At 36.6% G+C, this 11097-nt stretch overlaps 1 protein-coding gene across 1 annotated transcript; it reads right to left on the bottom strand.

The window, feature by feature from the left end:
* Nucleotides 1–859: 859 nt before the first annotated feature.
* On the bottom strand, nt 860–10762 carry LOC149300342 (extracellular calcium-sensing receptor-like). Its single transcript, XM_089485303.1, has 7 exons — nt 10575–10762; nt 7073–7210; nt 5342–5633; nt 3656–4474; nt 3001–3228; nt 2673–2796; nt 860–1770 (listed from the first exon to the last, which is right to left on the bottom strand). The coding sequence occupies exons 1-7, from the start codon at nt 10760–10762 to the stop codon at nt 860–862; spliced, it is 2700 nt and encodes an 899-aa protein (XP_089341429.1).
* Between the last annotated feature and the right edge of the window lie 335 nt (nt 10763–11097).

Genomic DNA, 11097 nt, shown 5'->3' with positions numbered 1-11097 from the left:
GCCTATTTCCGTATAGTTTCAGGATTAACCAATTAATAAGCTTTACGTAACCTAACGTCTCTCTTTCCGGACACTATATAATCTATAATATAAACAAAATAAAGCAGAGTGATTTTGGACCTGACCCAGAGTGTGTCGTGTGTCTTATTTCTCTCTCCGTGCACGTACATTTATATTCACATAATTTGGAGAAGTTCAACAATTGAAGAAAGGCTTTATTGGAAAGCATCCAAAACAGTACAGGGGAAAATAAATAGAGAAGGTAGAAGAGACAAGACAAGAAGCAGAGCTGCTGAAAAAGGAGACAGGGAGATTTGTTCAAAAATGAAACAAAAAAATGGTCTGAATCATTATTGGTCCATTTGTTATAGTCTAATGTCACTCATGCTCCCATTAAAGAAGAATGCATATTAAAGGTACTCTGTTGGTACTTTAATTCTTTGGTTTTAAAGTTAAATTAACTGTAGGTTGGAGTGAGTATGTGGTGCTAATTCTTGTGGGATGCAGGAAAGGGACAGGGATGGGTTGGAGTGGCGGGGTAGCTAAACATGAGAACAAGGTTAAGCCCCAGTAGGCCTTGAAGGTATATGAAGTAGGGAGAGACAAGGGATAAAAACACTTAGTAATCGTATGAGTAACCAGGTAAATGACGGAAAAGAAGACTTTGCTTACTACATTTTAACCCCTTAAGGACAATGGGCGGTCCCAAAACCCATTGAAAACAATGCATTTTGAGCCCGTACATGTACGGGCTTCATCATTAAGGGGTAAAACTCTTCAGTGAACACAATCCTTCCAAAACTAACATGGACACACACGTGTGTGTATAAAAAAATAGGGATGTAAAAGAAAATGTTATTCATTTCGCCTGATGGGAACGTCCGGTAAGGTTCTTCTTTGTATTTTTAGTTGGTTTCAACAATATAATGTAGCATTTAGGAAAGAATATGCAAATTAACAAGCCAGCAGCCGATGACAGAATAGCAAAGATTTCTACTGCAGTTATATATTTACCGCTTGTACTCATGTAACCTGGAATAAAACTGATCCAAACCATTACAAATACCAGTAAACTGAATGTTATGAATTTAGCTTCATTAAAATTGTCTGGTAAATTCCTAGCAAGAAAGGCCAAAGTAAAACAAACTAATGCCAGAAGACCAATGTATCCAATGGCAAAGAGAAATGCCAGATCTGACTCAGGGTTGCACTCAAGAATTATCTTAGTTGTTTCGACTCTCGTGTTCTTTTTTATAGATGGTGGAGTAGAAGATAGAAACCCAACACAGATACCAAACTGAACTAAAGTAGTTAATACAACTAACACCCTTTGATGACATGGCCTAAAAAACTTCAGGACATTTTGGTTGGGTTTAGACATTGTGAATGCAAGAAGGACAACTAGGGTTTTAACAAGGATACACGAAATGCATAAGACAAAACTTATACCAACCACAGTCTGTCGAAGGACACACAGAGCAGGTGATGGTTCGCCAATGAATGTGAATGAACCAAGGAAACAGAGAATAAGGGATATGAGCAGAAGGAAGCTCATCTCCAAATTGTGAGCCCTCACTATAGGGGTGTGCCTGTATTTTATAAACACCATGGTGACTACAACGGTCTGACAGATACCAAAAGCAGCAAATACGGAGAATGTGGTTCCAAGAGGTTCTTCAAAAGAGAGGTAATCTACGCTTTTGGGTACACAGGAGTCTTTGTTCTTGTTGGACCAGTAATCTTGGGGACACTTCAAACATTCAGTAAAATCTAAGGGAAAAGAATACAAACAGTGGTACACCTTGAAAAAACACATTTAAATACATATGTATATATATATATATATATATATATATATATATATTATTGTACTATATACTATAAGGATATATGGAATGATTTATTGATCTAGAATCGGTGAAGCCAACAATATAGCACTTCAGATGTTACTAAACTACATCTCCCATGTCTCTATATAAGCATCTGGCCAATGCTTGGCAGACAATAATGCTTGTGACTAACAATGATTTCTGAATGCAGTAGGAAATAGAGGCATACATAGGGGGCAGGACATTACCAAGACATATGTGGCAATTTGGGAACAAATGTTCTTACTATTGAGTAAAGGCATTGTGAAAAAGAACAATGTGTTTTACTTACACAATTTAATTTGCTTAAATACTTTTGTTGTTTCTATTCACATTATTGAGAGTTTTTAAGAATGTAGAGCACTGTGTTATACCAATAGCCAGCAAACATAAAAAGTACTGATTTATTTTGTGCTAAATCACAAATGATGCCTTTTAGACAGGTTTGTGACACTGGAATAACCTAGCAAAAAAATATTGTCGAATTTTATATCACCTACAACTACAAGCCATACTTATTGCCTATAAGTTAGGACAGCCTCTAGAAGTGCTGATATATTATAGACACAAGGATGCCTGCTTTAGCCACATGAAAGTTTCACCATATGCCAACACTTCTCTGGGAACCGGATTCATGCAATGACTACTGATAGGCAGTACAGACTAAAGCCACATGTGGAGCCAGGGTAGACAGGGGTTTTTTTTTGTTTGTTTTTATGAAATAGTGTGAGAATAAATGTTCCTCTTGCCCATTTGTTCAAATGTCCTTCTGGAATAAGTAGTACTTTTCTCTGTGAGTTATACCTGTCCCGTTTGATATCTCCCCTTCTGGACATGGAACACAAATGAAGCAGCATACGGGTTGACCCCTTATAACGCTTTTTCTGAATCCAGGCTCACAACTACTGCTGCATTCAGACAGCGGTGGCTGCAACACAGGAGAACAGACATAGGCGATTAGAGAACTACCGCACACATACTCATGTACTTCTTCAGTAATAATGATGTTTACTGGCTTTCATTGTTTCCCAGTTTACTGCTGTTTGTGAGTATCAGAAAAGATGGAGCGCTACATCTAGTTTTATTACACAACTGTAATAATATTAATATACAGTATGTATCAAAATGTTACCTGGGACATGTCTCCATTCCATATTGTAGCTGACTCATCAATCACCAGCTTTCGAGCGATTGTTGCACTGGCATCGTAACCACCTACTTTTTTATATCCAAGATATCCGTCGGTTCCTATCTGCCAGTTTACCACATCATATTTGGCAACCGGATCTCCATTTGGGTCAAAGTACAATTGCTTTCCATCTTGATCCGTAAAGCGTACTCTTTTTAATGATTGCACCACCTGTAAAAAAAAAAAAAAGATTATTAGAGTTTTCTATAATTATAATTGTTGGGTAAACAAATAATGAATGAACACATCATAGGGGGTGCTGTTTAAGTTACCCATTCTAAGTAACAATGTTGCATATTTTTTAATTTGTATTTACTTCGATTAATATGCGACAGCTGTGCAGAGATCTTGTTGTTACTTAATGTAGTTAAATGGACACTCCAGCCATCTAATGCATTTTAAAGCACATGATAACTGAGTGGTGTTTCATGATGTCCTCCCCTCCACCCCAAATGCATGAAAGGACTCTGTGGAGGCCCCCCGTACGCATTTGCCCCTTAAAGTTGTGGTTATTGGCCATCTGTGCATGCAGTACTGATAGTAATTGATAGTAATTAAATATCTTGTGTCGTTTTCAGCTAAAGTAATTTGACGTTACCTGCCAAGGCTCCACATCAAGTACACTTGCACATGCCTCATTTTTAATGGATCCTTTATTATTCCCACAGGTCAACAAGCCCTTGAGCGCATTAGCAATGGCAAATACAGCATTGTACACGTTACAAGTAATTCTCAGTTGTGACACTTGTGTATACGCATTGCTTACGGTTGACAGATGCTCGTTGCCAGTGCAGGCTGTTGAATTGCTTTGTTTTTTTACATGGTCATCCCAAGAACAACCAAATGCATGTCCCCAAAACATTTTTAGGCTGTTATCTTCTGGGTCTTGCATTGGATTAAGCTGAAGCAGAAACTGGTGCAGGCCGGCAATATTCCCCTCGGGTATTGCAAGTCCCAGTGTACCTTTGAAAAAACTGGCTTGATCTTTATTTAGTAGAAAAGCAGATGTGCTCCAACCTTCACTAGCTAGCCACGTTCGGCCTGTAATATTTTGCTCGGCTATTTCCCAAAACAATGGCAGCAAGTTAGTGTCTCCAGAAAAGATTATGATAACTTTTGCTGAAGACCCTTGAATGGTCTCAGCGATGGCCGAATACCTTTGCTTTGAATAAATTAATGGGATCGTCTCTGAGAATGCAATACAAGTTCCAAATTTTTGGACCTGTTCGGAGAATAGTTGAACTCCAAGGTACCCATAATCATTGTCTTCTGCCAACGTACCTACCCACTTCCAACCAAAATGTTCTACAATGGCAGCGAAAGCTGTGGTTTGAAAAGTATCACTAGGTATGGTTCGAAAGAAGGAAGGAAAATCGTGCTTATTGCTCAGAGTATGGATAGATGAGAAATAGCTCACCTAAAAGAAGAAAATAATGGAGTGAATTATATTTATATACAACTAAATATATGCACTTGGTAGCCCTGTACCCTAGAACGTCCATTCAATGCATTTAATTGAGTTTTTTTAATTATTTCTTTAAACCAGTCAGCAACTTGCCTTCCTTACATCTTTTAAATAATTGACGCCGTGAATATTTAAGCAGGATTTTCTAATATGAGATACTCATAAGAAACACAGCAACCGGGATGCTAAGATGTCATGAAAACCAAGCAGAATATGGAAGCGTTGCCTTCAGGTTGTGGGACCCTGACGATCTGCCATGTCACCTGAAGAGATTCTTGTGTGAAATGCAAAAATTCTAGATCAAACCTCAAGAGTTCCCATATATGTATAGCACACATGTTATATGTAACCTTGTCATAATAATGTATATATATATATATATATATATATATATATATTAAAGCAGACTTAAGTTAATGGTTGGTGAATAAGACACCAATGGGTATTAAAATGTTATAGTGAGAATCTTCTTTTTAATTGTACCTACATTGAAAATATATTGAAACATATTAAAAAAAAACAACACTAAATAATAACACTTTAATAATAAAAAAAATGTAAATTTTTTTTATTAATTTAAATTAATTAAAAATTAATTAAATTATTTAATTTAATGTTGAAAAATTGCAGCTGGGGTAACTTAAATGATGCCTTTGACCAAAAATCCCCATTGCCTGCTAGGTAAAGCATAGCTGGGTCTAACTAAAAATATGCTTTATAGTACATTTCTTAATATATGCCCATGTAGCTACATCTAACTGTACAGAATATTTGATGTATATATTAGTAGGATGTGCATGTATTTTAGTTCAATGTTACCTGTGGATAATGGTAAGTTCCAAGGATCCTTGCCATTGCAATTGATATTGCTGATGCAGATTCACCAATAACAGCAATTAATGGAGACTTCATCTGACAATGGTAGTTTGGGGTAGATTTGCCCAGCCCCGTAAGCATAGTGAATATCTCTCCAATTGTCATAGCTATATTATCACACGAATCATAGATGGCATAGCCTACAGTGATGTTTGGGAGAAGATACTCATTACGGTTTATCTCCTGGATTGCATACACCATTGCTCTGATCCAGCGGTAGCTCCTAAAATCAAAGCTTGAAACACAAGGGTTGGGTTTGGAATCATTGATTAATACACAAAACACCACATCATGTTAGGCATCTGAAAGCATAATTATAAAATACATAGTAATACATATACAGAGTGGTGATACTAGGACCCTAGACATATACCATATATAGCCATACAATATATACATTGACACTCACATACTATGTATAGTTGAGTGACTGCCACTTAACTCACAATCACTATAGTAGACCTCCCATTGATTTTGCATATATTCAAATTCAGGAACAATATATCCTTAAATCATCTTAACTTAACTGCGCTTATGCCATTTAGAAATGTGAAATGTGAAAAGTACAAAATGCTGTGTATGCTCCAGCTCCCTTCACTTTCGTTCCTATTCACATCATGACTTAAAATCCACTTTGAAAGAAGGAAATTAGTCAACCTGACTTTGCCTAGAAAACTTATCAAACAGAGAAGAACTTATGAATAAAATCTCTACAATCTTGGTTTCATACAAACGAAAGAACTGTGGCTGCACAGTTAACATAAAACACTCTTATAGATGTGAAAAAACCTTTACCCATTTCCCTTTATTATTTATTTTATATAAATAGAAATATTTATTTTCATATAATTATGAATTTTTAGGGTTTGTAATGTGCATGTCTATTTTTTCATAATATATTTTTTTAACCAGAAAAGAACTAGCATATTCTTACAGTTTTATTTTGTGGCTTGTTTTATTTAGATGCAAAATAATTTAAAATATTAAAAACTAATGCTGAAAAGATTTTAACCCCAACATTGATCACATTGATTGCATTGATTTTTATTTTTTTTTACCAGAATGCAATTGTACATGAATGCATTTGTTTTAAAGAGACAGTATTAACAATATACAATGTATTATTGCAATATATATATATATATATATATATATATATATATATATATATATATATATAAAAGAAAGAAACAAAGAAAGAGTGGAAAAAGAGATAAATGAAATTAAATATCAGTTTATATTTAGGAAAAATATAAAATGTATAATTCTAGTTTATAACTGATGTAAAATATGGTTTTGTTTAGTTCTAATCTGTGTATAATATGTCTAATATGGACATCAAGTTTTATATACTGTATAAGTACATATTGTTTTTATATGTGCCAAATAATATTGGTTCTTTTAGCATCCTAAAATAAGTTGTATTATCAGTTTTATCAAGTTTTTGTTTGTTTTTAGCTGTATAAAATGGGCAATCAACTCAGTTAAATGTATTTTACTAGACGTTCACAGTTTGTTCTCCTTTGATATCACATTAATCTTATTCGCCGCTTGGTTTGGAAGCCAAACAATTTTGCAGATTACCAATAAAGATTCTATATAAGATGTACTCCTAAGTTTATATTTCTTTAACTTACCCGGCAAATGCAAAAACGACTAGATCATTTTACCCACCTATTATCACATTTTTGGAAAACTGGATTTGAAGTGAACTTTGTAGTTGCTGTGCTGCTAGAACGCTGGACAGGAAAAATTCCTCCAATAACCAAGTCACCGCTCATAAATGTCCCTGGAATACTAGTGTCCTGCAGCCTACAAGAAGACAAGTTCATTTCACATATACAAAGACTATACAAATGGAACAGGCTGAAGACGTAACACAATTCTGGGTAAGGCAGCCCCATATTATTTAAATCAAGCACTATAGCTTACCTCTCTTATATAGCACCAAGAATGTCTATCATCTAATGTTTAATTGCCCTAAAAGTTTGTTTTTCTCTCCTTCTCAATCCCTAAAGGATGTTTAGATGTTTATTCACATAATGACACCTTTCTTTCCTGTCAATGTTCATTAAGTCTGATGAATCTACTCAAAAAACAAAGTATTCTTAAGTTTGCGAAATAAAAATAACATGCAAAAGGCATAAACTATTAAAGATGTGAAAAATAGTGGAGATTAGCTAATTTGTGAATGTTTCGAGAGATTTCCATTGGATGGTGGTTTGTTTGATGGCCCCTATATATCAATATAAGTTCTTTACCAACTAAAACCTCTCCATTCAATCCATAAATCATATTAAATATTATAATATTGTTATTCAGGTTGGACACAAAGAAACATATTTTGTCACTGGATCTATCAATCGATCTCTCTATTTATCATCATTCTATCTATCTATCTATCTATCTATCTATCTATCTATCTATTGTATATATATATATATATATATATATATATATATATATATATATAAATATATCAATGTCTATTTATTATAATTCCTGGCACCTTCACATAAATGTATACACATAGACCTTATGTGCATATATTGATTTAACTTTTACTAGTCACCTGAAATCGTGAGAATTGATGTAATAAAATTGAATCTTGAATAATAGAAAGACAATTTAAGACATATTCTGATAGCATTGTCATGAGAATAAGTTTAATTTAGCTGAAATCATTGCAAGAACAAATTATGTACTGTAATGAGACGGAACTTAAGTTGTTCCCCCAGTGGCACTCTGTGCTGTGTGTACAGCTGTAAGGAGACAATTAATAAAGGATCTGACATTTCATTGTATTTGAACAGGTGGGTTGTCTCTTTTGTGTACAATTAAAAGAGAATGACTTGCCCTACAGAAAGCCAGAAAGTTGAGAGGGAACTCCCAGCATTTGTTTTTTATTACTAGTATTCGAAAATACTGTGCTTTCTAAAAATTCTAGTTTTTGCATAATACGCCTGTTTATTTGATAATGCTGAAGAGGCAAATCTTTTTTTCTGCCAAATACATATGTATGGCAGCTTGTACAACAGTGACAATGTACATCATATGGACAAAAGTAATTATTGAATTCAGGTGTTTCAATCAGACCCATTGCCAGAGGTGTATAAAATCCAGCACCTAGCCATGCAGTCTGCATTCACAAACATTTGTAAAAAAAATGGGTCGTTCAGAAGGGCTCAGTGAATTCAAGCATGGTACTGTGATAGGACGCCACCTTTGTAATAAGTCAGTTTGTGAAATTTTATCCCTGCTAGATATTCCATGGTCAGCCATAAGTGGTATTAATGGAATGTGGAAGTGTTTAGGAACAGCCACAAAGCGGAAGACCATGTAAAGTCACAGAGCGGGGTCAACGATGTGCATGGTGCGTAAAAGTCGCCAACGCTCTGCGGTGGGAGCTTCATGAAATGGGTTTCCATGGCCAAGCAGCTGCATGTAAACCTCACATCACCCAGTACAATGCCACGCGTTGGATCAAGGGGTGTAAAGCATGGTGCCACTGGACTCTAGAGCAGTGGAAACTTGTTCTGTGGAGTGATAAATCACGCTTCTCTATTTGTCTGATGGGAGAGTCTGGTGGATGCCAGGAGATGTTACCTGCCTGACTGCACTGTGCCAGCTGTAAAGTTTGGAGAAAGGATAATGGTCTGGGGCTGTTTTCAGGGTTTGGGCCCCTTACTTGCAGTGAAAATAAATCTAAATGCTTCAGCATACCAAGATATTTTGGACAATGCTTTACTTTCAACTTTTGTGGGAATAGTTTGGGGAAGGCCCTTTTCTATGCCAGCATGACTGTGCCCCAGTGCACAAATCAAGGTGCATAAAGACATGGTTGGATGAGTTTGGTGTAAAAGAACTTGACTGGCCCGCACAGAGCCCTGACCGCAACCCTATTGAACAGCTTTAGGATGAAATGGAACAGAGATTGCAAGCAAAGCCTTCTCGTCCAACATCAATGCCTGACCTCACAAATGCTCGACTGGATAAATGGGCAAGAATTCCCACAGAAACACTCCAAAATCTAAAAAAAAAAAGAATGGAAGCTATCATAGCTGCAAAAGGGGGACCAGCTACATATTATTGTCTGTGTATTTAGAATGCAACTTCATAAAAGTCCCACTTGGTGTAACGCTCAGGTGTCCCAATACTTTTGGCCATGTAGTGCATCTTGCTGATTAACATCAACAGGGCTGTCTGTGGGTAAAAAGAAGACTTTTCCATGTAGCAGCGTCAGGTCCATTGCCAACGGTAGGAGTGGTTTATCTCGAGTTTGAGTCACTGTTGAGATTTCCCTTTCACCTTGACATGAGATGGCCACATACTTGTAAGCTTGCGAGCAGGGCTCTCTCCACCAAATGTATCGGTTTGTCTTAGTCTGTCAATTCTTGTCTTGTCATATCCCTTGAATTTATGTATTGTATTAAGCGCTGCGTAAACTGTTGGCGCTATATAAATAAAGGATAATAATAATAATAATAATAAACAAAAATTTCCTTACTTCAACATATACTTTTGACTTAGAATAATAACATATCATGGGACGATCATTCTAATTTAAATTGTCAGCATATTGACTGCTAATTTGTCTTTCATGCCCCCAGATGTATAGATGTCTCAACCATTTCTATGTATTCTCAGTCTGTTATCTTAGCCCAAATTACTAGACAAATGGCACGACTCATTTTACTACCTGCAGTAAGTAGAAGAGCTGGACACTCTTTGTAAAAATTCGCCCAGCATGAGCACATATCCATTAATGCATTCTCACAAATCATTCAAGCAATTCATCCACACATTAATTAATTCATTCACACAATTCATCCACACGTTAATTCATTCTCTCACTCATTCACACAATTCATCCACACATTCATTCATTATCTCACTCATTCACACAATTCATCCATACATTCATTCATTATCTCACTCATTTACACAATTCATCCACACATAGATTAATTATCTCACTCATTTACACAATTCATCCACACATCAATTAAGTCACTCTTACTCATTCACACAATTCATTCACATATTCATTCATCCTCATTCTTTATTTACATTTTCTTACTACCTCTTTTCTTCTATCTACCCCCTCTCCCTCCTTTTCACTATCTACCCCATCTCATTATCTAACCCCTTTTCTTCCCTTTTGTAGTTCACTGACCTTGCTAAAGTCCTGTGGGAATGCTGAGGCGGGTGGCGGCACAGGGCAGAGGAGACAGAGGGGCGCTGAGTGGTTGCTGAAAACTCTTTCATGAGCGACCACTCGGCGCCCCCTTTCTCCTCCGCCTGGGTGCCGTACACATGTCGATTGGGGGACACCTGGAGGGCACAGCATGATGTGGGGGGCATGCCCCCCTGCCAACGCCATACAGGAAGCTCACTCACATGTGCTACCTTAGTTTTGGGCTGGTTAGGGAGATCCGTGATCTCTCCCTTGCAGCTGCGAGGGCCTCTCTTCCTCCCTTCCTATGGCCCTGGGGGGATTTCTTCATTATCAGTCACCCCCCATGATTTCCTGGGGTGGATCTGTCCCCCGGTTCCTACACCCATGCCCGTGGTAGGTCAGACACAGACACAAGTGTAGAGTAACGGTGTATGTGTTAGTGTAAGATATTGGAGAGTGTATGTATGTATCTGAGTGTAATGTATGTGGCATTAGAGTTTGTGTTAGTGTAGGGTGTTAG

Source organism: Sceloporus occidentalis, unplaced genomic scaffold (assembly GCF_023333645.1).
Source record: "Sceloporus occidentalis isolate IW3139 unplaced genomic scaffold, rSceOcc1.0.p SCAF_25, whole genome shotgun sequence".
Lineage (NCBI taxonomy): Eukaryota > Metazoa > Chordata > Lepidosauria > Squamata > Phrynosomatidae > Sceloporus > Sceloporus occidentalis.
Note: the sequence above shows the minus strand (reverse complement) of the source record. Positions and strands in the feature narration are given on the sequence as shown.

What these genes read in the sequence shown, in the direction of transcription:
- LOC149300342 (XM_089485303.1), bottom strand. Translation starts at nt 10,762, where the DNA reads ATGCCCCCCACATCATGCTGTGCCCTCCAGGTGTCCCCCAATCGACAT. An exon ending in TCCCACAGGACTTTAGCAAG is followed by an intron (nt 7,211 to 10,574) that starts GTCAGTGAACTA and finishes GTCTTCTTGTAG; the next exon opens with GCTGCAGGACACTAGTATTC. An exon ending in GGAATGGAGACATGTCCCAG is followed by an intron (nt 2,797 to 3,000) that starts GTAACATTTTGA and finishes CCTGTGTTGCAG; the next exon opens with CCACCGCTGTCTGAATGCAG.